Raw genomic sequence first — 27,986 nt, forward strand, 5'->3', positions numbered from 1 at the left:
ACAAACCAATCAATATACGCTTATTGCGATTTTTTTTTTTTTTACCAAACATATGTAGAAGAATATATATCGACCTAAACTGAGAGAAAATGTATTTATTTATTTATAAAAAAAATGGGATATTTATTATAGCAAAAAGCAAAAGATACTGTGTTTCTTTCAAAATTGTGTTTTTTTTTTGTTTATAGCGCAAAAAATAAAAAGCCACAGAGGCGATCAAATACCACCAAAAGAAAGCTCAATTTGTGGGGGGGAAAAAAGGACATCAATTTTGTTTGGATACAGCGTCGCACAACCGCGCAATTGTCAGTTAAAGCGACGCAGTGCCAAATTGTAAAAAGTGCTCTGGTCAGGAAACGGGTAAAATCTTCCGGGGCTAAAGCAATTGCGCGGTCGTGCAACGCTGTACCCAATTTATTTATTTTTTTAATCATTTTTTTACTCCCACAAATATAGCTTTATTTTGGTGTACCTTGTACTTTGCATTAAACGCATGCGCGTTAATGTGTTTTGTACCACGTGTTGATTGATGTGTTGCTTTAGAGGAGCCCATTCATTTAAACAGACCAAAAATCGTGCATTCACCTTTATTGGCAGCACACCGTAATTTAGCACCTTAGTAAAAGGCTTTGCTCTGTGCTGCAGCACCAGTCCATCAGCAAGGCGCCCTTTGTAATGAATGGCACCGCATCTCACCAATGACATGCGTTACAGCAGTGCAGTAGTGTGATTAGGTCCCTAGGTTTTATTCCTACTTTAGGTTCATGTAAAATTGAGCTTTTGTTTTTTTTTTGTTTTTTTGCCTCTCTAGGTTATTTTGGGGAGAATTGTGTGGACATTTGCCAGCTGAATCCATGTGAGAATAAGGGGCTGTGCCGTCATCATTTAAACTCCCCCCTGGGTTATACCTGTGAGTGTACGGGGAGCCACTATGGAAGATACTGCGAGCACAGGTAAGATGGCTCATTGTAGGTGAAGGAAACATTATTATAGCAGGTGCCCTTGTACCAGCCATTGAGGTGCCTGCATTGTATGGAGGCAAGGCAGGTGGTGGGGTGGTTGAGGGGGGGATGGTGAATGGTGGTGGAGATAGGGGGGAGCGGCGCATCAGAGCTCAGAGTGCTGTTGACATCTTTGTGCTTGGATTCAAAAGCCTTATTACAGCCCTCAAATTTTCCACTTGCCTACTCGCATTTTGCGAGTGGAAAATTGTTTCTGGCGAGGAGCTGGGAGGGGGGAGTGCAGGTACCGCCAGCATGCGGGGAATGATCGGGAGCCATTCTCCCATCAATCACCCCGGGGGAAGAGAAAAGCAGTGGGATTACAGAGCTGATAACCCCGCTGTGTTACAGCTGACTTTACATTGCAATTGCCTCCGCTCGTGGTTACACACAGCCCCGCCTCCACGTCCCAGCATTGGACTGGCATTCTGTCAATCTGATACGGGCACGGGGTCAGGAGGCAGGGCTGTGTAACCACGAGCGGAGCAGTGGCAATTGCAATGTAAAGTCAGCTGTAACAGCAGGCTATCGGCTCTATAATCCCGCGGCTTTTCTCTTTCCCGGGGTGATCGATGGGAGAACGGCTCCGGATCAATCCCTGCATGCCGGCGGTACCCGCGCTCCCCCCCACTCCCAGCTCCTCTTCCCATGGGGCGATCCTCTATGCACAGGTGAACAGAGGCCGCAATGGTGGGCACAGTGAGCAGAGGCCGCAATGGTGGGCACAGTGAGCAGAGGCCGCAATGGTGGGCACAGTGAGCAGAGGCCGCAATGGTGGGCACAGTGAGCAGAGGCCGCAATGGTGGGCACAGTGAGCAGAGGCCGCAATGGTGGGCACAGTGAGCAGAGGCCGCAATGGTGTGCACAGTAAGCAGAGGCCGCAATGGTGGGCACAGTGAGCAGAGGCCGCAATGGTGGGCACAGTGAGCAGAGGCCGCAATGGTGTGCACAGTGAGCAGAGGCCGCAATGGTGGGCACAGTGAGCAGAGGCCGCAATGGTGGGCACAGTGAGCAGAGGCCGCAATGGTGGGCACAGTGAGCAGAGGCCGCAATGGTGGGCACAGTGAGCAGAGGCCGCAATGGTGGGCACAGTGAGCAGAGGCCGCAAGGGTGGGCACAGTGAGCAGAGGTCGCAATGGTGGGCACAGTGAGCAGAGGCCGCAATGGTGGGCACAGTAAGCAGAGGCCGTAATGGTGGGTACAGTAAGCAGAGGCCGTAATGGTTGGCATAGGTGTGGCTGCAGTGAAAGTTTTTAACTTAATTCTGCATAAAACATGTAAGTGTTATTTCATGAGATAATTTATAAGGGCGTAATTAGGGGTGGTGCAGGGTAGGGACTGGTTGGGTCAACTGGTGGCGAGTAACCCTTAAGGCCTGGCTAGTAGCTCAGGACTTGAAATTTTGAGCCCTGCCTTATTAAAATAAAATAGAACAGGTGAGAGCACTAAGGCCGCTATCATTATCTTAAGCTCCGGATTCTGGGTGCCCAGGCTGCGGGATTTCCAATAACCTCCATAGAGAAAAATCAGCACTCCAGTAAATCAGCATAAAAGGTTATCCCTTTTAAAAAATGGTGAGGTACAGCCTGGTAGAAATCCAGTGCATTTTGTCCGTTGAACAAATTGAAAGAACTGATGCCCGTTGAATGAAAGGGGCAAGCCAGGGGCAGTTAGGCTGTGGAAGAAAGAGCTAGATGATGTTGGATGTCCCCAGCATGAAAATGAGGCGGGCTCTACCTGACTTGGGCAGCATCTAATGCATATTGTAAGAAGCTCACAGTGTGCGGTGAAAGCAGAGTGAGCAATTTCATAAAGGAAAGGAGCCTGAAAATAATGATGTGTTGTTATTTCTCCCTTAGAATGGATCACCATTGTCCCAAAGGATGGTGGGGGAATCGAACCTGCGGACCGTGCAACTGTGACGTAAACAAGGGCTTCGATCCAAACTGCAATAAAACAAATGGACACTGTCATTGCAAGGTATGGAGGAACTCCGACATAGGTAGGCTCAGCTTCCTGTAACTGGGTGACTACTCTGTTTGCTCCCCCGCAGTAAAATTAGTGACATTATCACCCTGTTGACTGTCCTTAGGTGGACATGAAGTTTTAAATTGACTTTAACCCCCTCCCATCCACCGTATAGTAAAATGACGGCGGGCGGGATCCCCTCTCGTTCTGGGATGATGTCATATGACGTTGCCCTAGTATCGCCGCTCTTGCACGCAGCGGTCGCGTTGTGTCCTGACCCCGATCTCAGTAAAGAGCCAATGACGCTGTCCTTTTACCCATGTGATCGGCTGCGTGTCCATGCAGGTACATTCAGAAAGAAGATCAAACCACAAGTGCTAAGGGCCAGATTCACGTAGACTAGCGGCGGCGTAACGTATCGTAGATACGTTACACCGCCGCAAGTTTTCATCGCAAGTGCCTGATTCACCAAGCACTTGCGTGAAAACTTACGCGGGCAGCCTCCGGCGTAAGCCCGCGTAATTCAAAGGGGCGTGTGCCATTTGAATTAGGCGCGCTCTCGCGCCGGACCTACTGCGCATGCTCCGTTTTGAAATTCCCGCCGTGCTTTGCGCGAAGTGACGTCATTTTTTCGAACGGCGGCGACGTGCATAGCGTACTTTCGTATTCCCGGACGTTTTACGCAAGAAGAAAAAATTTTTACATTTCGACGCGAGAACGACGGCCATACTTTAAACAGCACATACGTGTGCTGTCTAAAGTTAGGGCACCTAAAACGACGACTAACTTTGCGACGGGAAACTAGACTAGCAGCGACATGGCGAACGCGAAAAACCGTCGTGGATCGCCGTAACTACTAATTTGCATACCCGACGCTGGTTTATGACGCAAACTCCCCCCAGCGGCGGCCGCGGTATTGCATCCTAAGATCCGACAGTGTAAAACAATTACACATGTCGAGGCTAAGGGCTATCTATGCGTAACTGATTCTATGAATCAGTCGCATAGATACTCTGAGAGGTACGACGGAGTATCTGAGATACTCCGTCGTATCTCCGCTGTGAATCTGGCCCTAAATTCTCAAGGATCCCCTGGCCAGCTCTGGAGGAACCTTGGTTGAGAAGGCCTGTTCTTCATGATGTTGCCACTAGCCATAAAACCCCTATTTTTTCCCCATTGTCAGTTTTTAATGTCTTCTTATTTCAGGAGTTTCATTACCGCCCCAAGGGAAGCGACACCTGCCTGCCTTGTGACTGTTACCCTATTGGCTCCTCCTCAAGGTCATGTGATCTAGATACCGGACAGTGTTTCTGCCGTCCTGGAGTGATCGGACGCCAGTGCAACAGCTGTGACAATCCATTTGCTGAGGTCTCTCCAAGTGGCTGTGAAGGTGAGATGTCCAATATGCAGTACAAGGGCAACTGGGGCAGTTATAAATCATCAAGTCTTTTGACAAATGTCAAAGAGGTAAAGAGTTGCATGCAGGCTACATAAGCTTGTTTGGCTGTACTTCTCCTGTGGATCACAGGAGTGCAGTTTATTTTGCATTCCTGTGACCCATTTTCAGCAGACAGTGGCCTGAAGCCCGCTGTTGGCTGACATCATAGAACCGGTCCTGGCTGGAGCAAGATCAGGACAATGAAGTTGGGATCCACCCACAACCCTGGACCGGCACCTGGCTCAGCCTCTCAGCGAGCTGCTGAGAGCCTGAGCCAGCCACTCCCGCTTCCTCCACAGCCCTCTGCTCACCGAGCCACAAAACACCACTGATGGCTCGGTTCTCTCAGCTCCACGAGAGGAGAGATGCATACTGTCAGTCAGCATCTCTCCTGCTCTGCTCCTCCATGCTCATTGGAATGCTGAGCTGTGGAGGGCGGGAAGAGGGTCGCTGAGAGGCTGAGACTGCCATCAGTCAAGGCAGCTGGCAGATCCAGACTTCCTAAGTCGGGATGACACAGTGCCTCGACTGATTGCAGTGGACTTCAGACCACTCTCTGCTGAAAACGGGTCACAGGAGTGCAAAATTGCATTCCTGTGACCCATAGGAGAAGCCCAGCCTAAAAAGCTAAGGCTGGACTTCTCGTTTAATGCATTCTGCATTAACCACTTAAGACCCAGACCGAAATGCAGGTAAAGGACCCGGCCAGTTTTTGTGATTCGGCACTGCGTCGCTTTAACTGACAATTACGCGGTTGTGCGACGTGGCTCCCGAACAAAATTGGCGTCCTTTTTTTCCCACAAATAGAGCTTTCTTTTAATGGTATTTGATCACCTCTGTGGTTTTTATTTTTTGCGCTATAAACGAAAATAGAGCGACAATTTTGAAAAAAATTCAATATTTTTTTCATTTTTGCTATAATAAATATCCCCCAAAAATATATAAAAAAAACGTTTTTTTCCCCTCAGTTTAGGCCGATACGTATTCTTCTACATATTTTTGGTAAAAAAAAATTGCAATAAGCGTTTATTGATTGGTTTGCGCAAAATTTATAGTGTTTACAAAATAGGGGATAGTTTTATTGCATTTTTATTAATATTTTTTTTTTACTACTAATGGCGGCGATCAGCGATTTTTTTCATGACCGCGACATTATGGCGAACACTTTTTGACACATTTTTGGGACAATTGCCATTTTCACAGCAAAAAATGCATTTAAAAATGCATTGTTTACTGTGAAAATGACAATTGCAGTTTGGGAGTTAACCACTAGGGGGCGCCGAAGGGGTTAAGTGTGACCTCATCTGTGTTTCTAACTGTAGGGGGGCGGGGCTGGACGTGTGACATCGTTGATCGTGTTTCCCTGTATTAGGGAACACACGATCAATGACGGCGCCACAGTGAAGAACGGGGAAGCTGTGTTTACACACGGCTCTCCCCGTTCTTGAGCTCCGGGGGGCGATCGGGTCCTGCGGGTCCCGTGGCTGTGGTCACGGAGCTTCGGACTGAGGGTTGCGGGCGCGCGCCCGCGACCCACGGCTGGGCACTTAAAGAGGACGGGTAGAGAGGAGAAGGTGGAATCCGCAGGGATAAGGGGGCTAATGTGGCGGTGAGGCTTAGTGACATCACCCTTGCTTAAAGGGGCCCACTGGAGGTTGACATGTAGGGTTAATATCGTTAACATTTTTCCTTTCAGTTTTTTTCTTAGAGCGGACTCTAGTAATGGTAAATATATATAGGTAGTTTCAGGTACCTCGGTGCAAACTTGCGGCGGCGTAGCTTAGCCTATTTAGGCTACGCCGCCGTAAGTTAGCTAGGCAAGTACATGATTCTCAATGTACTTGCCTGCTAATATACGGCGGCGTAGCCTAAAGCGGGCGGGCGTAAGGGCGCCAAATTCAAATGTCTTGGAGGGGGGTGTGTTTGATGGTAATGAGGCTTGACCTCACGTTTTTTACGTTTTTTTTTTTATCTGCGCATTCACCGGACGCCTACATTTCCCAGTGTGCATTGCGGCTACGTACACCGCACGGGCCTATTGATTTCGACGTGGACGTAAACTACGTAAATCCCGATTCGCGGACGACTTACGCAAACGACGTAAAAAATTTGAATCTTGCGGCGGGAACGGCGGCCATACTTTAACATTGTTATTCCACCTAATAGATGGAATAACTTTAGGCCTGCTAATGCCTTACGGAAACGGCGTAAATCGACTGCGGCGGCCGGGCGTACGTTCGTGAATCGGCGTATCAACGCAATTACATATTCTACGCCGACCGCAATGGAAGCACCACCTAGCGGCCATCCGAAAAATTGCAATCTAAGATAGGACGGCGCAAGCCGTCGTATCTTAGATATGTTTAAGCATATCTCTGTTTGAGCATACGCTTAAACCTAGGTCGGCGTAGATTCTGAGTTAGGTCGGCTTATCTACTGATAAGCCGGCCTAACTCTTAGGCCCCATACTCACGAGCAAACATGTCTGCTGAAACTGGCCCGCAGGCCAGTTTCAGCAGACATGTTTGGTCGTGTGTGGGCGCGAGCGGGCCGAATTCCAGCAAACATTTGCCCGCCGGGCCTTTTCCCAGCAGACAAATATTCCTGGACTTGTTTTAAAACCGTCCGCTGGAATTCTGCCCGCTCGGACATGTACGGTCGTCAGTACAGACCTACCGTACATGTCCAGGCGCCCGCCGTCCCTCGCATGCGTCGAATGACTTCGACGCATGCGTGGAAGCATTTTAAAGGCGGGCCGCCCACGTCGCCGCGTCATTGTCGCGGCGACACCGCGTCATCGACGCGGCGACACCGCGGACACGCCCCGCGTATTGTTTACGCGCGGACTTCTGTACGATGGTGTGTACAACCATCGTACAGAAGCCCTCTGGCAGACATGTATGGTGAAAACGGTCCGACGGACCGCTTTCACCATACATGTTTGGTCGTGAGTACCCGGCCTTACTGAATCTACCTAATAAAATAGTAAAATTATAGATCAGACAGAAATATAAGACTTTCCCTGGTAAAATGCTTGGTGTGGATTGGTGGGCTTGTACACGGCATCAGATGATGTCACACAACAGCAATGTGATCCGTAATCAGCATCCCTTTGCCTTCTAGTGATATACGACGGCTGTCCCAAAACACTGACATCGGGGGTTTGGTGGCCAAGGACAAAATCCCGACTCCCTGCTGCCGTCCCCTGTCCAAAGGGATCCTTGGGTAAGTAAAGCAGAGCTGCAATCCCGAAAAAAATGTTTTAGAGTCTGTCGTGTCCTCCTCCTCCTCCTCCAGACTGAGAACCAGACAAAATCTGTCCACCGCTCAACAGATTGATCCAAATTAGCATTTCACTGCAAATATTTCCAGCAATGTTCGCCAGACTCTGAGCGGAACATTGCTAAACATTGCTGAGTGCTGCCTACCTTGTTTATGCTGCGCTGTCAGTCTGCGATCCGGGAGCTGGAGAGAAGCCCTGCGGCTTTTTACTGCTCTGTTCTGTAAGACGCCAGGTAATGCGTTACCCTGTTAGTGTCAAGCACAGCGCCTCCCGAGCCGCGCTTTCTTTTATTGCGATATAAGCTGAACAAAAATATTCTGCTGTTTTATTACCGTGTGACCAGTCCTTGAGAATACCCCGAGGAGTCCTACCTGGCACTCAGATATTCTGTCCTTTATCTTTCCCTCCTCTCACCCCTTCATTTATATCCCTTTACTCACCCCCTGAACTCCTTTCCTTACATACTTTGTCCCAATTCTCTCCTTTTTATTTTCCTATCTTCTTTTCATCCACTTTATTCCATTTCCTTTCGATCTTCCCCCTTCCATTCCTCCCTCTCTGTTTATTTCATGTACTTCTTTCCACCCTCTCTTTTCCTCTCCCTTCTCCACTTGCTTTCCTCTTACTTCTAATCTGCTCCCCTCCTCTCTATTTTCCTCTTCTCACCTCTCTCTTTTCCTTTCCTCTCTTCCCTCTTCTCCCCATTTGCTTACTGTGCTTTCTTTCTTTCCTCTTCTCTACTCCCCTCTCCTGATCCTTTCATCTCTACTCTCCATTCCCTTTAAGTCTCACTTCCACTCTTTTCCCTCTCATCTCCACCTATATATCCTCCCTTCTCTGGTTTCTCTTCTGTACCCCTTCCTCTCCTATCCCCTCTTCTCTCCCCTTTCCTCTCCTATCCCCTCTTCTCTCCCCTTTCCTCTCCTATCCCCTCTTCTCTCCCCTTTCCTCTCCTATCCCCTCTTCTCTCCCCTTTCCTCTCCTATCCCCTCTTCTCTCCCCTTTCCTCTCTTATTCCCTCTTCTCTCCCCTTTCCTCTCCTATTCCCTCTTCTCTCCCCTTTCCACTTATATTCCTTCTTCTCTCCCCTTTCCTCTCCTCTCCCCTTTCCTCTCCTATCCCCTCTTCTCTCCCCTTTCCTCTCCTATCCCCTCGTCTCTCCCCTTTCCTCTCATATTCCCTCTTCTCTCCCCTTTCCTCTCCTATTCCTCTTCTCTCCCCTTTCCTCTCCTATTCCTTCTTCTCTCCCCTTTCCTCTCCTATCCCCTCTTCTCTCCCCTTTCCTCTCCTATTCCCTCTTCTCTCCCCTTTCCTCTCCTCTCCTATCCTTTCTTCTCTCCCCTTTCCTCTCCTATCCCCTCTTCTCTCCCCTTTCCTCTCCTATCCCCTCTTCTCTCCCCTGTACTCTCCTATTCCCTCTTCTCTCCCCTTTCCTCTTCTATTCCCTCTTCTCTCCCTTTTCTTCTCCTATCCCCTCTTCTCTCCCTTTTCCTCTCCTATTCCTTCTTCTCTCCCATTTCCTCTCCTATTCCCTCTTCTCTCCCCTTTTCTCTCCTATCCCCTCTTCTCTCCCCTTTCCACTCCTATTTCTTCTTCTCTCCCCTTTCCTCTCCTATTCCTTCTTCTTTCCCCTTTCCTCTCCTATTCCCTCCTTTCTCCCCTTTCCTCTCCTATCCCCTCTTCTCTCCCCTTTCCTCTCCTATTCCTTCTTATCTCCCCTTTCCTCTCCTATCCTTTCTTCTCTCCCCTTTCCTCTTCTATTCCCTCTTCTCTCCCTTTTCTTCTCCTATCCCCTCTTCTCTTCCCTTTCCTCTCCTATCCCCTCTTCTCTCCCCTTTCCTCTCCTATTCCTTCTTCTCTCCCCTTTCCTCTCCTATCCCCTCTTCTCTCCCCTTTCCTCTCCTATTCCCTCTTCTCTCCCCTTTCCTCTCCTATTCCCTCTTCTCTCCCCTTTCCTCTCCTATTCCTTCTTCTCTCCCCTTTCCTCTCCTATTCCCTCTTCTCTCCCCTTTCCTCTCCTATTCCTTCTTCTCTCCCCTTTCCACTCCCATCCCCTCTTCTCTCCCCTTTCCTCTCCTATTCCTTCTTCTCTCCCCTTTCCTCTCCTATTCCTTCTTCTCTCCCCTTTCCTCTCCTATTCCTTCTTCTCTCCCCTTTCCTCTCCTATTCCCTCTTCTCTCCCCTTTCCTCTCCTATTCCTTCTTCTCTCCCCTTTCCACTCCCATCCCCTCTTCTCTCCCCTTTCCTCTCCTATTCCTTCTTCTCTCCCCTTTCCTCTCCTATTCCCTCTTCTCTCCCCTTTCCTCTCCTATTCCCTCTTCTCTCCCCTTTCCTCTCCTATTCCCTCTTCTCTCCCCTTTCCTCTCCTATTCCTTCTTCTCTCCCCTTTCCACTCCCATCCCCTCTTCTCTCCCCTTTCCTCTCCTATTCCTTCTTCTCTCCCCTTTCCTCTCCTATTCCCTCTTCTCTCCCCTTTCCTCTCCTATTCCTTCTTCTCTCCCCTTTCCTCTCCTATTCCTTCTTCTCTTCCCTTTCCTCTCCTATTCCCTCTTCTCTCCCCTTTCCTCTCCTATTCCTTCTTCTCTCCCCTTTCCACTCCCATCCCCTCTTCTCTCCCCTTTCCTCTCCTATTCCTTCTTCTCTCCCCTTTCCTCTCCTATTCCTTCTTCTCTCCCCTTTCCTCTCCTATTCCTTCTTCTCTCCCCTTTCCTCTCCTATTCCTTCTTCTCTCCCCTTTCCTCTCCTATCCCCTCTTCTCTCCCCTTTCCTCTCCTATTCCTTCTTCTCTCCCCTTTCCTCTCCTATTCCTTCTTCTCTCCCCTTTCCTCTCCTATCCCCTCTTCTCTCCCCTTTCCTCTCCTATCCCCTCTTCTCTCCCCTTTCCTCTCCTATTCCTTCTTCTCTCCCCTTTCCTCTCCTATTCCTTCTTCTCTCCCCTTTCCTCTCCTATCCCCTCTTCTCTCCCCTTTCCTCTCCTATTCCCTCTTCTCTCCCCTTTCCTCTTCTCTCCCCTTTTCTCTCATATTCCCTCTTCTCTTCTATTTCCACTTCTATTCCTTCTTCTCTCCCCTTTCCACTCCTGTTCCCTCTTCTCTCCCCTTTCCTCTCCTATTCCCTCCTATCCCCTCTTTTCTCCCCTTTCTACAGTTATAATATGCATCTAATGAGAACACTTACAGATCAACAGTTTGTGACAATGAGGGTCCACTGTGTGGTTTTAATGAGTATTTTTCCTCTCCACCCCGTGTCCTGTCCCCCCCATTATTCAGGCATAAGAGGATCAGGTGAGGATTGGACATCTGATTATTTGGCTCCTTACTACACGCTGTATGGTTTTCCTGTACAATTCATTTGATATTTGAATTCTCCTGCATCCGGCTCCCCTAAATGCTGTTGCCTTGCCGACCTTTCCCTACAGCTCAGTTATGAAAAGTGCTCAGCCATTCCTTACTAACCTGTTGCCTTAAGGATTACGCCCATCCAGGACTAAAGTCAGGCCCCCTATCACACTTGTGCGACTTGTCCTGACACTTGGGACTGCAAAGTCGTATGACAAGTCGCATGACACTCCGTGATTTTCAATGAGTACCATTCATATCTGTGCGACTTCAAAGTAGTCCCTCCACTACTGTGGTCCGACTTTGAGGCGACTTTAGGTCCCTAGACCTCAACATTATACAGGCATTGCTTCAAGTCGTGGCGAAAAATAAAATTGGGTAAAATTGCGAAACCTTTAGGTCGCACAAGTGTGAAGGGGGGGGCCTTAGTTTGAGTGGAAAATTCAGAATTAAAGTAACACTCTAGCCAGGTATAAAACTCCTAGCATTTAAATTGATGTGGTGGACACAGACTACCCTACCTGGGGGGCTCTACTTTAAATCTGAGCCTTTACCTTGTGTCAATGGCCATCCAACTTTGTATATCCCTTTGGACACGTGCACTCTGGTTCTGAGGCCTGTCCTCTGTAGCTGAAAGAGTGGAATGCTGCAGCACAGAGTCATGTGACAAGAGGCCGCAGGGCTGTTCAGAAGCACTGTGACAAGCAGGTTGAATCCGTTCTTTTGTGGATGATGTAAAACTGAATGGAGTTTCTTGCTGAAACAGGTGTTTTGCTTTCCACGCAAAAGGTTTTACTACTAGGATGGGCGTATTCTTAAAAATAATCGTTTTTACCTTCTAAAATTCCCCCAAAATCCGTTCAGATCGCATAGACGCTTGTGCTTTGAATGCTGCCTTTGAAGCTTGCTGCGACTTTTTATGTGTATGCGCTTTTGCAGCAGTAAAAAGGGGTCCTTTACGTCAATTAACATTCCTCTGCGTCTTTCAGGGTCTGCGATCCGCCACTGCGATGACATTAAGGGCTGGATGGAACCGGATCTGTTTAACTGCACTTCTCCAGCATTTATGGAACTCTCAGCACTGGTAAATCAAAGCGTTGGGTATTTGTCAATGGAGGGGGGGGTTAAATAAAACTGGGGGGCTCAGAATCTGGTGCAGCTGTGCAGGGCCGATCCATCCTATAGGCTCACTATGCAAGCCGCTTAGGGCCCCGCAAAGCTGCAGGGGGCCCCCCAAATTACTAGAGGCCCCCGCCTGGTGAGAAGTAATTTTCGGGCTCCTCACCCCGCTTCTCAATTCGCTGGCTGCATGGGAGAAGAGGTAAGAAGTCAGCACCCCCGGATTCTCACTTTAATGTAAGATGACATTTCCGACAGCAGAACACCCCCTCCCCCGCTCCTCAACTTTAATATTTAATGCAACATGTCACTGTCGGCAGTGCCCCCCCCCCCTCCCCACTTCTCAACTTTAATGTGACATGTCATTTTGCTTAGGGCCCCAGGGAGGTCAGGATCGGCACTGCAGCTGTGCATGGTAGCCAATCAGCTTCTAACTTCAACTTGTTCAATTAAGCTGGGTTTACACTGGTGCGACAAACGCTCCGACATTGGGAGCTCATGTGTGAAAATCAATGTTTCCCTATGGGAGCCGTCTTAACTGGTCAGTCCGACTTTGAAAATGCTCCCTGTACTACTTTGGTCCAACTTCGATCTTACTTCAGCCCATTGAATATCACTGAAGTCGGATCAAAGTCTTGCCTGATCCGACTTTGGCATGCGATGATGATCTTAAGTGGGAACTCCACGCCAAATAAAAAAAAAAAAACCTGGCATGGGTTCCCCTGCCAAGAGCATACCAGACCCCGATAGGTAGGGAGACCGCCGCTCCAGGTGAGCACAGGCAGGTAATCAATGTCCACTCAGGAATCACACGGGTGCTGGCAATGCATAGAATTAAGCATACCAGACCCCCACGCCGAAAAAACAGCGTGGGGGTCCCCCAAAATATATACCAGACCCTTATCCGAGCACGCAGCCCGGCCGGTCAGGAAAGGGGGTGGGGACGAGCGAGCGCCCCCACCCCCTCCTGAACCGTACCAGACCGCATGCCCTCAACATGGGGGAGTGGGTGCTTTGAGGCCCCCACCCCAAAGCACCTTGTCCCCATGTTGATGAGGGCAAGGGCCCGCAACATGAAACTCACCTACCTGAACCCTGTTGGACTGGTGACTCCAAATATTGGTAAGTGTTCAGCAGATTTTTTTTATCCTCTGTTCTGGGTAGGCTGAGCTGCTGGGGGGGGGGGAGAGCTGAGCTGCTCAGTCACTGCTGGGAGGGGGGGAACAAGAAGAGCTGAGCTGCTCATTCACTGCTAGGAGGGGGGAGCAAGAAGAGCTGAGCTGCTAAATCACTGATGGGAGGCAAGAAGAGCTGAGCTACTTAGTCGGTGCTAGGAGGAGGGAGCAAGACCGCATGCCCTCAACATGGGGGGTGGGTGCTTTGGAGCCCCCACCCCAAAGCACCTTGTCCCCATGTTGATGAGGGCAAGGGCCTCTTCCCGACAACCCTGGCCATTGGTTGTTGGGGTCTGCGGATCCAAAGTTGTCGACTGTCGTGTCGTACCAGTGTAAACCCAGCCTTAAGCTTTGACAACAAACCCTGGAAGCCGATTGGTTTCTATGCAGAGCTGCACCAGATTTTGCACTCCGGTTTTAATAAACCCCCCCCCCCCCTCTGGTTTTCCCAGATACAGTATATTTAGTGCCATCAGAGCTTTTGTTTTCATACCTGAATCTTACTACTTACTGGACTTGTGCAGAGTACTTTTTTAGCAATTTTTCATCAAAATTTTTATTGCAATAAACAATTGATTAAAGGCGGCCATGTTTGTATTACCCATCAGCTGGAGAGCTTGGAGAGGAACGAGACTGAGCTTAACACCATTGAGGCCAAGAAGCTGTCCCTGCGTCTTCGCTCTGTGACCGATCACATGGAGCAGTACTTTGGAAATGATGTTCACATTACGTACCGCCTGCTGTCACACCTCATGCAGTTCGAGAATAGACAAGAAGGATTCGGACTAACTGCTACTCAAGACGCCCAGTTCACTGAGGTGAGACCAGGCCTAAGGCTGGAGCACAGGGGTGATGTGCATACCATTTTGTGATTGGCCATTAAGGCTACATTCACCCCGACAATTAAGGCTGCATTAAAGGGGTTGTAAAAAAGGTAAAACACCTCTTGTAGTGCACCAGCCCCCCAGAGCCCCCCTTTTACTTACCTGAGCCTGATCGTTCCTGTGCTGGGGACTAACACACCCACTCCAGCTGGTGTCTCGGGTCCTGATTGGATAGCCATTGGCTCCCACTGTTGTCAATCAAATCCAATGACGTGGGAGTTGGGGGGCGGAGCCGAGTCCTGCTGTTTGTGTCAATGGACGCAGCAGTAGGACACGGAGCATGCCCGCACAGGGGAGCCCAGAGGGAGAGAGGCTTTCCGACGGGGTACTCGAGAAGAGCAGGAGCGCGGCTGAGGGACCCCAGAAGAGGAGGACCGGGGTCACTCTATGCAAAACCAACTCAACAGAGGAGCTAAGTATGACATGTAAAAAAAAAAAAAACGCTTACATATCCTTTAAGGCCGGGGCGAATTGTAGCAGTATTTCTGCTGCGGCTCTCAGCCCCATTCACTATACTGACAGGTCTCTGGTGGCTGCAGCTCTTCGCTGCTTTTCTGCACAGCCAGTGATTACTTGCGAAGATCGCTGCTGGATGCATGTAAAGTGCGTCCAGCAGCCATCACCGCGGTAATCGTTGGCTGTACCGCGAATAGCTGCGGCCGCTGGCGATCTGTTATTATGGTGAACTGGGCCGGCAGCCACACCAAGCTGCTGGGAGCCGCAGCAGGAATCTCTTAATCCTGCCACTACTTTTCGCTCCAGCTCTAATCGCTGGTGTCAGTGTAGCCTAATTATCTGCTTTTTGTCATTACTGGGAGGGGAAGCAGGGAGAGCTGAGCTGCTGAGTCATTTCTTGGGAGGAAGATCTGAGCTGCTGAGGAAATGACTTGAACAACGTCAGTGTTTCTGATCACTCTAATATACATATCTTCAGAGCTGCTTCTGTTATGGGCTAGGAGCAGGGCCGGCCTTAGGTGTTCAGGTGCCCTGTGCGAGCTAATCCTGTGGCACAACCCCCCCCCCCCCCCATCTTCGCCCCTTGCCCCCTGGTCACCTAAACATACACAAAGAGGCTGTCCGGGGGCCCCTCTATCCTCTGCCGGGAGCCTGGGGAGTGACAATGAGGAGGAAGAGGTGAGGCAAGAGTCAGCGGAGCCCTTAGGTGGCAGTGCACCCTAGGAGGCTGCCTTCCTAATCCGCCTAGTGGTAGCGCCGACCGCCCGGCCCTGCTGCGACTCACATTTTGCGAGCTGCGATGGCCGCACGGCGCTCCTGTTGCCCATGGCGCCCTGTGCAGCCGCACAGCTCGCACACCCCAAAGGCCGGCACTGGCTAGGAGCCACTTCTTTCTGTAGTGTAGTATAAAACTTACTGGAGACCCCTTTGCCCTGTACACCTTCTGGAAGGTAGGTCTTTTTTAAACCCTATCAAAAAGAGCCATACATAATTAGTAGAGTTATGATTTGTTATAAGGTCTCTGTTACATATTGGGTAATTAGGAGAGTAAGGATGGATATTTGGGCAGATGACCACTAAAGTTCACCTATTCTTTCATTTTATGCTCCTAAAATACATGGACTTTTACAGCTGAAAAAAACACCCATGTTGCATATTTTATTATTTGCCTTACAATGTCTGCTTTTAGAATGTATTTAATATCAGCTGTACTGGTTTCTGTTGTAGAATCTACTCAGGTCGGGGAGCTCCGTTCTCATGCTTTCTAATAGGGAGCACTGGGAGACCCTACTGCACACTGACCGAGGCAGCGCTGGGCTCATGGAGCTGTTTCGAGAGTACACTGGCACTCTGGCCCGCAACATGAAACTCACCTACCTGAACCCTGTTGGACTGGTGACTCCAAATATTGGTAAGTGTTCAGAAGATTTTTTTTTAGCTGAGCTGCTCAATCACTGCTGGGAGTGGGGGGGAAACAAGAAGAGCTGAGCTGCTCATTCACTGCTGGGAGGGGGGAGCAATAAGAGCTGAGAAGCTGAGTCTCTGCTGGGAGGGGGGAGCAAGAAGAGCTGAGCTGCTCAGTCTCTGCTGGGAGGGGGGGAGCAAGAAGAGCTGAGAAGCTGAGTCTCTGCTGGGAGGGGGGAGCAAGAAGAGCTGAGCTGCTCAGTCACTGCTAGGAGGGGGGAGCAAGAAGAGCTGAGAAGCTGAGTCTCTGCTGGGAGGGGGGAGCAAGAAGAGCTGAGCTGCTCAGTCACTGCTAGGAGGTGGGAGCAAGAAGAGCTGAGAAGCTGAGTCTCTGCTGGGAGGGGGGGAACAAGAAGAGCTAAGCTGCTCATTCACTGCTAGGAGGGGGGAACAAGAAGAGCTGAGCTGCTCATTCACTGCTGGGAGGGGGGAGCAATAAGAGCTGAGAAGCTGAGTCTCTGCTGGGAGGGGGGAGCAAGAAGAGCTGAGCTGCTCAGTCTCTGCTGGGAGGGGGGGAGCAAGAAGAGCTGAGAAGCTGAGTCTCTGCTGGGAGGGGGGAGCAAGAAGAGCTGAGCTGCTCAGTCACTGCTAGGAGGGGGGAGCAAGAAGAGCTGAGAAGCTGAGTCTCTGCTGGGAGGGGGGAGCAAGAAGAGCTGAGCTGCTCAGTCACTGCTAGGAGGTGGGAGCAAGAAGAGCTGAGAAGCTGAGTCTCTGCTGGGAGGGGGGGAACAAGAAGAGCTAAGCTGCTCATTCACTGCTAGGAGGGGGGAACAAGAAGAGCTGAGCTGCTCATTCACTGCTAGGAGGGGGAGCAAGAAGAGCTGAGCTGCTCATTCACTGCTAGGAGGTGGGAGCAAGAAGAGCTGAGAAGCTGAGTTTCTGCTGGGAGGGGGGAGCAAGAAGAGCTGAGCGGCTCAGTCACTGCTAGGAGGGGGGAGCAAGAAGAGCTTAGCTGCTCATTCACTGCTAGGAGGGGGGAGCAAGAAGAGCTGAGCTGCTCATTCACTGCTAGGAGGTGGGAGCAAGAAGAGCTGAGAAGCTGAGTTTCTGCTGGGAGGGGGGAGCAAGAAGAGCTGAGCGGCTCAGTCACTGCTAGGAGGGGGGAGCAAGAAGAGCTGAGCTGCTCATTCACTGCTAGGAGGGGGAAGCAAGAAGAGCTGAGCTGCTCATTCACTGCTAGGAGGGGGAGCAAGAAGAGCTGAGAAGCTGAGTCACTGCTGGGAGGGGGGGAACAAGAAGAGCTGAGCTGCTCATTCACTGCTAGGAGGGGGGAGCAAGAAGAGCTGAGAAGCTGAGTCACTGCTGGGAGGGGGGGAACAAGAAGAGCTGAGAAGCTGAGTCTCTGCTGGGAGGGGGGAGCAAGAAGAGCTGAGCTACTTAGTCGGTGCTAGGAGGGGGGAGCAAGAAGAGCTGACCTGCTCAGTCACTGATGTTAGGGGGTTGCAAGAAGAGCTGAGCTACTTAGTCGGTGCTAGGAGGAGGGAGCAAGAAGAGCTGACCTGCTCAGTCACTGCTGGGGGGGGGGGGGGGGAGTCAAGTAGAACTGAGCTGCTGAGTTGCTGCTAAAGCGTAGGAGTAGGGTGAGCTTGGCTGCTGAGTTGTGCAGATCCCTCCCAGTTGCTATTATTGTGGATTTTTCAGGTGCACTTTTAAGGCAAAGTCCAGCCAAACCTTTCATTTTGATAGACTTGAGAGGAGTAAATTCTTCTACAACGTTATTTTTGCTGTCTGAGACCCCATTAGAGAGAATTCCCATCACTTCACTTGACCAGTGCCTGTTTTAAACCCCTAAAAGCCAATGCCACTGTACCACAACCTATGCATTGCGTGTGGTTGGGGCGCCGTGCTATTTATTTGAATGGGTCGCATTCGGCGGGTGGTATAAGCCACCCAACGCAACGGGTGGGATCATTTTTGTTGCACCATGATGCAGAGCATCCCCTGTCTGCTGCCTTTGCAGCTTGGGGGGGGTCAGTAAAAATGCTGCTCAGTCATGCGTTTGTACGAGGTCCAATTGTCGGTGTCTATGGGCTTTTGTCCTCTTCCAAAGTGCCTTTCTCCCCATATAAGTCAATGTGAATGCAAAAGTAGTTGAACTGACTCAACTGCACCTAAATTAATTTTGTAGGGCATTTTGAAGCATCTCAAGCGAACCTGTCAATTAAAAATATAATAATACTCTGCGCTAAGGTGTTATATTTAGCAGAATAAAGCAGCCGCCATTCAATTGTGATACCAATTGCTAAACAATACAAAATCTCCCATCAAAATAAAAATCGGTACAGATCCATCAGTCCACTGACAACAGAGTTCCACCAAGTTCCCCCTGAAAAAAAGCCCTGGTTTTAGTTGTCATTTAGGTTTGCCTTGCATTCTTTATCCACTTAAGACCCGGACCTTTAGGCAGGTAAAGGACCTGGCCAGTTTTTGGGATTCGGCACTGCGTCGCTTTAAGGCCGGGTACACACGGACAAACATGTATGGTGAAAGCGGTCCGTCGGACCGTTTTCACCATATATGTCTGCCAGAGGGCTTCTGTACGATGGTTGTACACACCATCGTACAGAAGTCCGCGCGTAAACAATACGCGGGGCGTGTCCGCGGTGTCGCCGCGTCGATGACGCGGTGTCGCCGCGACAATGACGCGGCGACGTGGGCGGCCCGCCTTTAAAATGCTTCCACGCATGCGTCGAAGTCATTCGACGCATGCGAGGGACGGCGGGCGCCTGGACATGTACGGTAGGTCTGTACTGACGACCGTACATGTCCGAGCGGGCAGAATTCCAGCGGGCTGTTTTAAAACAAGTCCAGGAATATTTGTCTGCTGGGAAAAGGCCCGGCGGGCAAATGTTTGCTGGAATTCGGCCCGCTCGCGCCCACACACGACCAAACATGTCTGCTGAAACTGGCCTGCGGGCCAGTTTCAGCAGACATGTTTGCTCGTGAGTATGGGGCCTTACTGACAATTGTGCGGTCGTGCGACGTGGCTCCCAAACAAAATTGACGTCCTTTTTTTCCCACAAATAGAGCTTTTTTTTTGTGGTATTTGATCACCTCTGTGGTTTTTATTTTTTGCGCTATAAACAAAAATAGAGCGACAATTTTGAAATAAATTCTATATTTTTTACTTTTTGCTATAATAAATATCCCGCCAAAAACATATAAAAATATTTTTTTCCCTCAGTTTAGGCCGATACGTATTCTTCTACCTATTTTTGATTAAAAAAAAAAACGCAATAAGCGTTTATCAATTAGTTTGCGCAAAATGTATAGCGTTTACAAAATAGGGGGATAGTTTTATTGCATTTTTATAAAAATAGATGTTTTACTACTAATGGCGGCGATCAGCGTTTTTTTTCGTGACTGCGACATTATGGCGGACACTTCGGACAATTTTGACACATTTTTGGGACTATTGTCATTTTCACAGCAAAAAATGCATTAAAAATGCATTGTTTATTGTGAAAATGACAATTGCAGTTTGGGAGTTAACCACAAGGGGGCGCTGAAGGGGTTAAGTGTGACCTCATCTCTGTTTCTAACTGTAGGGGGGTGTGGCTGTAGGTGTGACGTCATTGATTGTGGTTCCCTATATTAGAGATCACACGATCAATGATGGCGCCACAGTGAAGAACGGGGAAGCTGTGTTTACACACGGCTCTCCCCATTCTTCAGCTCCGGGGATCGATTGCGGGACTCCAGCAGAGATCGGATCCCGCGGTCACGGAGCTTAGGACCAGGTCGCGGGCACGCGCCCGCGACCGGGCACTTAAAGAGGACGTACCTGTACGTGCTTGTGCCATTCTGCCGACGTAAATGTGCAGGAGGCGGTCCTTAAGTGGTTATAGGCTAACCTTAGCAGGTCTGATAAAGTCGTGTTTCCTTGTGCAGAGTTTTCATTTGCTGTGTCACCTTTTTATTTGTTGCAGTTGTAAATATTGAACGTGTGGACAACCAGATCCCTCCCAGAAGGCACTTCCCCAGATATCACAGCAGCCTGTTCCGGGGACAGACGCCATGGGATCCCCATACTCATGTGGTGCTGCCCGCTTCTGCCCTAAAGACACCTAAAGTGGAAGGTAATAATGTCATAGGGCATCTGATGACTTATTATTGTCAGGGTGAGTGAGCCTGGGTAGAGATCACTGCATTTTCATTACAGGAGATGAGCCTGTACAAGTGTGCAAGACTAAAGGTAAGGCTGGAGTTCAGCTTTAAAGGTTCATAAGCTTTAAAGGTTAAAGCGGAGTTCCGGCCACAATTTCACTTTTTAAATATAAATACCCCTGTAATACACAAGCTTAATGTATTCTAGTAAAGTTAGTCTGTAAACTAAGGTCCGTTTTGTTAGGTTGTTACAGCATTTAGACACTTTATAAAATAGAAATTGACTGGGGCCATCTTAAGTGTGGGCATCATGAAGCCAGACTGTATGACTTCCTGGATTTCAGCCTTGCAGATCTCGCACATGCTCAGTGCTGCACAAGCAGTGTCAGATCAGGTTTCAGCACCTGTGCTGTCCAAGTCACATGATTCTTTGAGACTGGGGAGTGCACAGACTCCTGGAAAGTTACACCCACTACATTCCCAGGAGTCTGTGCGGTGTAGGTTAGGAAGCATTAAGCACCTAGGTGCAGGAAGTGGGAAGATTAACTATTCTGCCTAGCAACAACACTTTGAAGGCATCTAAAAAAAAAAAAAATTTCGTAAAGGACTAATGACATTTTTTTAAAACTACTGATGTAATGTTATATTTATGGGTGGAACTCCACTTTAATAGGTTCACCTTTTGTAAAAAAAATAATAATAAATGGACATCTTTTTGCAGGTTAAAAAAAATGTGCATTTATTATTTTTATCCACTTGAGGGGGGAGGAGGCGAGCAGGAGTGTCAGGACGCCCACTAATACACAGCTCCTTTCTCGATCTGCAAAGTAGAGAGCGCCCTGACTTGCCAGCATTTAGGTCCTCCTAAAGGGCCATCGGGCGGGGGGGTCAGGGGAGAGGGGGGGGGGCAAGTTGAGGCAAGGGGTTAAAAAAAAAAGCAAACCTTTTCTCTTGGACAGTCATTGTCATCCAAAAGAAGATATTTCCAAATGCTTGCATGCAGATTCAGCTTTTTACTAGGAGTCCTGAAACTCTGATGCCGCGTACACACGATCATTTTTCGGCATGAAAAAAAATTTTGTTTTTTAAAACGTCATTTTAAATGATGGTGTGTGGGCTTCACATGGTTTTTCAGGTTCTGAAAAAGGACAAAAAAAAAATTCGAACATGCTGCATTTTTTCACGTCGTTTTTTTAAAATGTCGTTTTTCGGGTTGTTAAAAATGATGGTGTGTGGGCTAAAACAACGTTTTTAACCCGCGCATGCCCAGAAGCAAGTTATGAGACGGGAGCGCTCGTTCAGGTACAACTACCGTTCATAATGGGGTAAGCACATTCATCACGCTGTAACAGACAGAAAAGCGTGAATCGTCTTTTACTAACACGGAATCAGCTAAAGCAGCCCAAAGGCGAATAGAACTTCCTCTTTAGAGTTCCGTCGTACGTGTTGTACGTCATTGCGCTTTGTTCATCATTTTTCAAAAACGATGGTGTGTGGGCAACGTCGTTTTTAATGATGAAGTTGGAAAAACTTTGTTTTTTGGACATGCTGAAAAACTACATTTTTTTTAATGCCGAAAAACGACCGTGTGTACGCGGCATAAGATCTCTGTTGTGCAAATACTTGCTACTAGTCCCGCCCAAACACGCTACTATTGGCCTCACCGGCCAATAGAATTGTGGCAGAGGCAGGAGTGAGCAAGCTTTGCCTGTCAAAATACCAAACTAGTCTGGTAGTCTCTTTAAATATAACAAACTCCATCTTTGGGTTTACATTGTTATTTGTCGGAACTTACAGTATGCAGAGCAAAGCAAAGAGTACCTGTTTCTGAGGTAAGGTATTCTACAATTATCCCCCGACATGGCTAAGACCCCTTTCACACTGGAGGCATTTTTCGGGCGCTTTAGCACTAAAAATAGTGCCTGTAAAGCGCCTGAAAAATGCCTCATCTGCAATCCCAGTGTGAAAGCCTGAGTGCTTTCACACTGGGGCGCTGCGCTGACAGGACGTTATAAAAAGTCCTGGAAGCAGCATCTTTGGAGCGCTAAAACTAGCAGTGCTGTACCGCCGATGCCCCCATGCTGTCAGTGTGAAAGTGCCCTTAAAGTAAACTTACCATGATGTAAAGGCAGGGGCTTCCCTCTAAAAATGCTAGTTCCCTGGCTGTCATGATGACCCATCGATACTTTGAGTCATTCACGGAAACGCACGTGAGTAAGGTAGGTCAGAGGTCCTAATCTGTGTTCTTGCTTTGGGTCACCCTTAGCGCAACTTAAAAAGGGTGAGCCTGACAGCCAGGAACTAATGGCGCGTATCTTTATGCCGGCGTAGCGCATCCCATTTGCACTACGCCGACGTAACGTAGTGAGGCAAGTACTGTATTCACAAAGCACTTGCCTCCTAAGTTACGTCGGCGTAGCGCAAATGGCCCGGCGTAACCCCGCCTAATTCAAAATAGGCAGGTAGGGGGCGTGTTGTATGGTAATGAATCGTGACCCCATGTAGATCGTACGGCGCATGCTCAGAATCACGTTGCAAATACTCATTGCTTTCGACGTGAACGTAACTTACGCCCAGCCCCATTCACATACGCTTACGTAAACGACGTAAAATTTGACGGCTGTTCCGACGTCCATACCTTGCATGGGCTGCGCCATCTTTTTGGTGGTTTATATTTACGCCTGAAAAACGCCTTACGTAAAGAGCGTATCGGGCGCAAGTACGTTCGTGAATAGGCGTATCTTGCTCATTTACATATTCTAGGCGTAAATCAACGTACACGCCCCTAGCGGCCAGCGTAAATAGGCAGCTAAGATACGACGGCGTAGGAGACTTACGCCCGTCGTATCTTAGCAACAGAGAAGCGTATCTCAGTTTGAGAATACGCTTAAATATACGACATGGCGGATTCGGACTTACGCCGGCGTATCTACTGATACGCCGTCGTAAGTCTTACTGAATCTGGCTATAAGATTTCAGATAGAGAGCGCATCAATGACAGCCTCCATGTTTCTCCCAGGTTTCTGTTGATATATTTTATTTTCTCTTGCAATAGCTCCCCCTACGGTTCTACCAACTCCAGCCTACTCTGAGAATAACCTAACGACTGCTGTTCCCCCGCCAAAGAGAGCGATCCCTGATCCAGAGCCTGCCGCTACCATCCTTGTCCTGCTAGTCTACCGAACCCTCGGGGACCTGCTTCCAGCCAGATACAGCACCGACAAGAGGAACCTCAGGTGAGCCAATCCCCAGCCACTCCACGGGCTCCAGAAGGGACACACAAACAGATCTGTACTTCGTGATCTGCATTTCAGAATTTACTGTTTTATCGATCACTATTTTTAAAGTGGGCATGGGTGCAAAAAAGTGAAGATTTGTTGTGTTTTTGGGAACTGGGAATAAGCTTGGTCCTGTTCAGGGATCCCACCTGCCCGATCCCGCCAGGAAGTTGACACTGCGCACCGCTAATCACAGGCAGTGAGACATTTCCGATCCGCACAGATCTCTATTTGGAACATCTAGAAATGTTATTGTGCCAGAACAGTTTGGAAAATGTACCTTTTTGTCTGTTTTCTTCCTCAAAAATAGCAGTGCTCTTCTTGGTTTATGAATATGCCTTGGCAGGGCCGCCATCAGGGGGGTACAGGCAGTACACCTGTAAGGGGCCCGGATGGCAACCCCCCCCCCTTTTTTTTCTTGTTTTTTTTTATTAAAAAAAAAAAAAAGTTTTTTATATATTTATATTTTTTTTATATATATATATATATATTATTAAAGGGCCCAGAGGTCCCCAGGGCCCCCAGATGGCAACGCCCTTTTTTTTATATAAAAATGTATTCCTTACACTGAATTCTGCTATGATCACTAACATCCAGTCAAAATCCAGAAAAGTAACCACATGACGTCAGAAAAGGAGTGGGGGTGGGAATTAAAAAACAATGCCCGTCTCCAGGCTAGTGCATGAGATATGTAAATAACATGTCACAAGAGGATTGCTCAGAGCTGGGTTAACTCTGTGTGGCAAGACTGGGCACAGATGATAGGAAATCTTATACTCTTGTGACATCAAAAAAAAAAATGGGGGTTTACATCCACTTTAAAGTGGAGGTTCACCCTTTAAAACAATTTTTGACATTACACGGAGCCACGCCATCCTACCGACAGAATGCCGGTGTTTTTTTTTTTTCTCAGCACATACCTCTTAATCAGGATTTTTGACCTCACGGCGATCCCGCGGGAGTGGGCGTTCCCAAGCACTGCCTGTGATTGACAGGCTTCCGAACGGCGCATACTGCGCGTCACAGGTTGCCGACAGAACCCGAACGTCGGTGCGCAGGCGCCGTATAGAGCCGCACCGACGTTCGGTTTTTTTCAGCAACCTGTGACGCGCAGTATGCGCCGTTCGGAAGCCTGTCAATCACAGGCAGTGCTTGGGAACGCCCACTCCCGCTGGATCGCCGTGAGGTCAAAATCGTGATTAAGAGGTATGTGCTGAGAAAAAAAAACAACCACCGGCATTCTGTCGGCAGGATGGCGCGGCTCCGTGTGATGTCAAAAATTGTTTTGAGGGTGAACCTCCACTTTAAGTGCGAGCTTAGGGGGTGTGCATCCCACACCTCCTCCCGTCTCTCTCCTCACTGCTCCCAGCGCTGGGCTTACAAGAGTAGTGATGCTGCTGTTACTACTCCTGTAAGCCTTGTACAAGGAACTCAGCACAGCGTGCCCCCATACCTGCAATAAACCATTGCCCCAGCGGCAGCCGGAGCTCCTGCCCACCCCTTGTCCTGGCCCTAGGTATAATCATGCAGTAAATATATTGTGGAATTTATGATTTTTTTTATTTTTTTTCAGGCTTCCTAAAAATCCAGTGATGAATTCACCCATCATAAGCGTGGCCATACTCAGAGACCAGACCTTTATCCACGGGGACCTGGAGGCACCGCTAATATTAGATTTCCAGCTGTTGGAAACCGTGAACAGAAGCAAGCCCGTCTGCGTACAGTGGAACCAGTCCAGCCAGTATGTCTTTGTTTTCTTATATCTCTCCTGGCCGAGCAGAACCTCCACTGACTTCATCCCTTCCACACCTTCTGTAACAAGACAGACAGACCCTCAGCACTGTCTGCAGTACCCAGTCACTCAAATGCACATTAATGTCAAAATAAAAACCGCAGAGGTGATGAAATACCACCAAAAGAAAGCTCTATTTGTGGGGAAAAAAGGACGCCAATTTTGTTTGGGAGCCACGTCGCACGACCGCGCAATTGTCTGTTAAAGCGACGCAGTGCCGAATCGCAAAACCTGGCCTGGGCATTTAGCTGCAAAATGATCCGGGGCTTAAGTGGTTAAAGCATGTTGTACAGCACAGTGCTTGTGTTGTGTAATTTGGCCCCCTGTGTCACCTGAAATAACTGGCTGATCCTGCCAAATTCTGCCCTCCCCCTGTAAACTGACCATGGATAATCATGGCTGCTGAGCCCTGACACGTGGTCCTTTTACGTGCCTCCATCATCCGCAGCCCTGCTTTGTCCTTCTCTGTACTCCGTCCTCTCGCTCCTCCCCTCCCTGCTATCAACTCTTTGTCATGGGTAGCCCCTCCCTTCCTCTCCTGCTGAAATAACTGTTATTTTCAGGCACTCACCTGTCTTCCTGAATGCAATGTCTCCAGTGCATTTTTTATATTAAAAAAATGCCATTCTATGCTGTAATTCCTATCGCTGCTCGGCGATCACGTGACTGGCCACCTCTCTCCTCCTCCTGACTGACATCAGTGGGGGATTCTTGGCCCCTCCCACTGTATCTGTCGGAGAGGGAGCAGCGGCCAGTCACGTGAGCATAGAGCGGCGCAAGGAAATACAGTACAGGACGGCATTTTTTTAAATAAAACATGCAGTGGAGAACTTGCTTTCCGGAAGACAGGTGAGTGCCAGAAAATTACCGAATGGAGTTACAACCACTTTAAGCAAAAGCCTGATTGTTGTGCCTTACAAACCACTTTTGATATTTTTTTGTGGCTTTTGGGATCGTATGGCCTTAGAATCAATGGGGTAGATTCAGGAACGATTTACGCCGGCGTATCCATAGATACGCCGCGTAAATTCAAAGCTACGCCGGCGTATCTATTTTCTGTATTCAGAAAGCTAGATACGCCGACATTAGCCTAAGATACGACTGGCATAAGTCTCTTACGCCGTCGTATCTTAGGGTGCATTCTCACGCTGGCCGCTAGGTGTCAGCGTAGAGTATGCAAATTACATACTTACGCCGATTCACAAACGTACGTGCGCCCGGCGGTAGTTTTTTACGTCGTTTGCGTAACTCGTTTTCGGCGTAAGGCTGCTCCTGCTATTAGGAGGCGCAGCCAATGTTAAGTATAGACATCGTTCCAGCGTCGCGATTTGAAAATTTTACGTCGTTTGCGTAAGTCGTCCGTGAATGGCGCTGGACGCCATTTACGTTCACGTCGAAACCAATGACGTCCTTGCGACGTCATTTAGCGCAATGCACGTCGGAAAATGTTAGGGACGGCGCATGCGCAGTACGTTCGGCGCGGGAACGCACCTAATTTAAATGATCCACGCCCCCTACCGGATCATTTGAATTACGCGCGCTTGCGCCGGCCCCTTTTACGCTACGCCGCCGCAAATCACGGAGCAAGTGCTTCGTGAATACAGCGCTTGCTCCTGTAATTTTCGGCGGCGTAGCGTAAAGACGATACGCTGCGCCGCTGTATCAGTGCGCGCCCCTACCTGAATCTACCCCAATGTCTGCTCAATAAACCAACTTGCTTTCATTGTGAGGGCCGTACAACACAACTGACTTTGTAAGCTCAAAGTGCTGATCTGTCCTAGAACTTCTCATGGTCTTCTTACTCTGTCTTTGCTTTCAGACTGGACCCCCCAGGGAGCTGGGCAGTGAAGGACTGCGAGATGGTCTTCCGGAACACCACGCACGTACGGTGCCAATGCTCTCAGTTTGGAAGTTTTGGTGTCCTCATGGATGGATCACACCGAGAGGTAAACTCTAAACAGAAACTTTAACCTATAGTATAAGTGTAAATAAGAAAGCTGAGCCTTTTCAAAGCAGGAGTGACTTGTTTTAACTTTTTTTAGATGTACAGGTGGAGGTTCCCTTTAAGCAGTACAGTACAGTTCTAATGCATTTATATTATTCTTCCATGCAGCAGCTGGAGGGAGATCTGGAGACTCTGGCCATCGTCACCTACACGTGTCTGACCATCTCGCTGGTGGCTCTTCTGACAACATTTGCAATCCTGACGTCTCTTAAGGGACTGAAAACCAACACCCGGGGGATCCATTCCAACATCGCCATGGCACTTTTCTTCTCCGAACTGGTCTTTCTGCTGGGCATCAACAGCACAGAAAGCGAGGTGAGAGACGCATATTTTATTCAGCAATGGGGAAGAATTCAAATTGGACCTTGCACTTCAGGAGTGCGCTGTGTACAGAGTGCAGAGTTTAGGAGTACAGAGTGCAGGGTACAGGAGTGTGCTATGTACAGAGTGCAGGGTACAGTAGTGTGCTTTGTACAGAGTGCAGGGTACAGTAGTGTGCTTTGTACAGAGTGCAGGGTACAGTAGTGTGCTTTGTACAGAGTGCAGGGTACAGTAGTGTGCTATGTACAGAGTGCAGGGTACTGTGTACAGAGTGCAGTGTGTAGAGCGTGCAGGGTTCGGGTGTGTGTTATGTACAGAGTGCAGGATTCAGGGGTGTGTTATGTACAGAGTGCAGGG

General features: G+C 49.0%; 1 protein-coding gene across 1 annotated transcript in view; it reads left to right on the forward strand.

Moving 5' to 3' along the window:
- Positions 1–27,986, forward strand: part of CELSR3 (cadherin EGF LAG seven-pass G-type receptor 3) — a 203,299-nt gene that overhangs the window by 152,428 nt on the left and 22,885 nt on the right. The window contains exons 13-24 of the mRNA XM_040358946.1: positions 812–953; positions 2,861–2,981; positions 4,176–4,359; positions 7,531–7,632; positions 12,018–12,112; positions 13,931–14,140; positions 15,890–16,073; positions 20,056–20,205; positions 23,289–23,469; positions 25,085–25,252; positions 27,123–27,249; positions 27,417–27,623. Of these exons, the coding sequence (XP_040214880.1) occupies positions 812–953; positions 2,861–2,981; positions 4,176–4,359; positions 7,531–7,632; positions 12,018–12,112; positions 13,931–14,140; positions 15,890–16,073; positions 20,056–20,205; positions 23,289–23,469; positions 25,085–25,252; positions 27,123–27,249; positions 27,417–27,623 (1,871 nt within the window). The remainder of the gene's footprint in view (positions 1–811; positions 954–2,860; positions 2,982–4,175; positions 4,360–7,530; positions 7,633–12,017; positions 12,113–13,930; positions 14,141–15,889; positions 16,074–20,055; positions 20,206–23,288; positions 23,470–25,084; positions 25,253–27,122; positions 27,250–27,416; positions 27,624–27,986) is intronic.

This window comes from Rana temporaria, chromosome 7, assembly GCF_905171775.1.
Source record: "Rana temporaria chromosome 7, aRanTem1.1, whole genome shotgun sequence".
NCBI classification, from domain to species: Eukaryota; Metazoa; Chordata; class Amphibia; order Anura; family Ranidae; genus Rana; species Rana temporaria.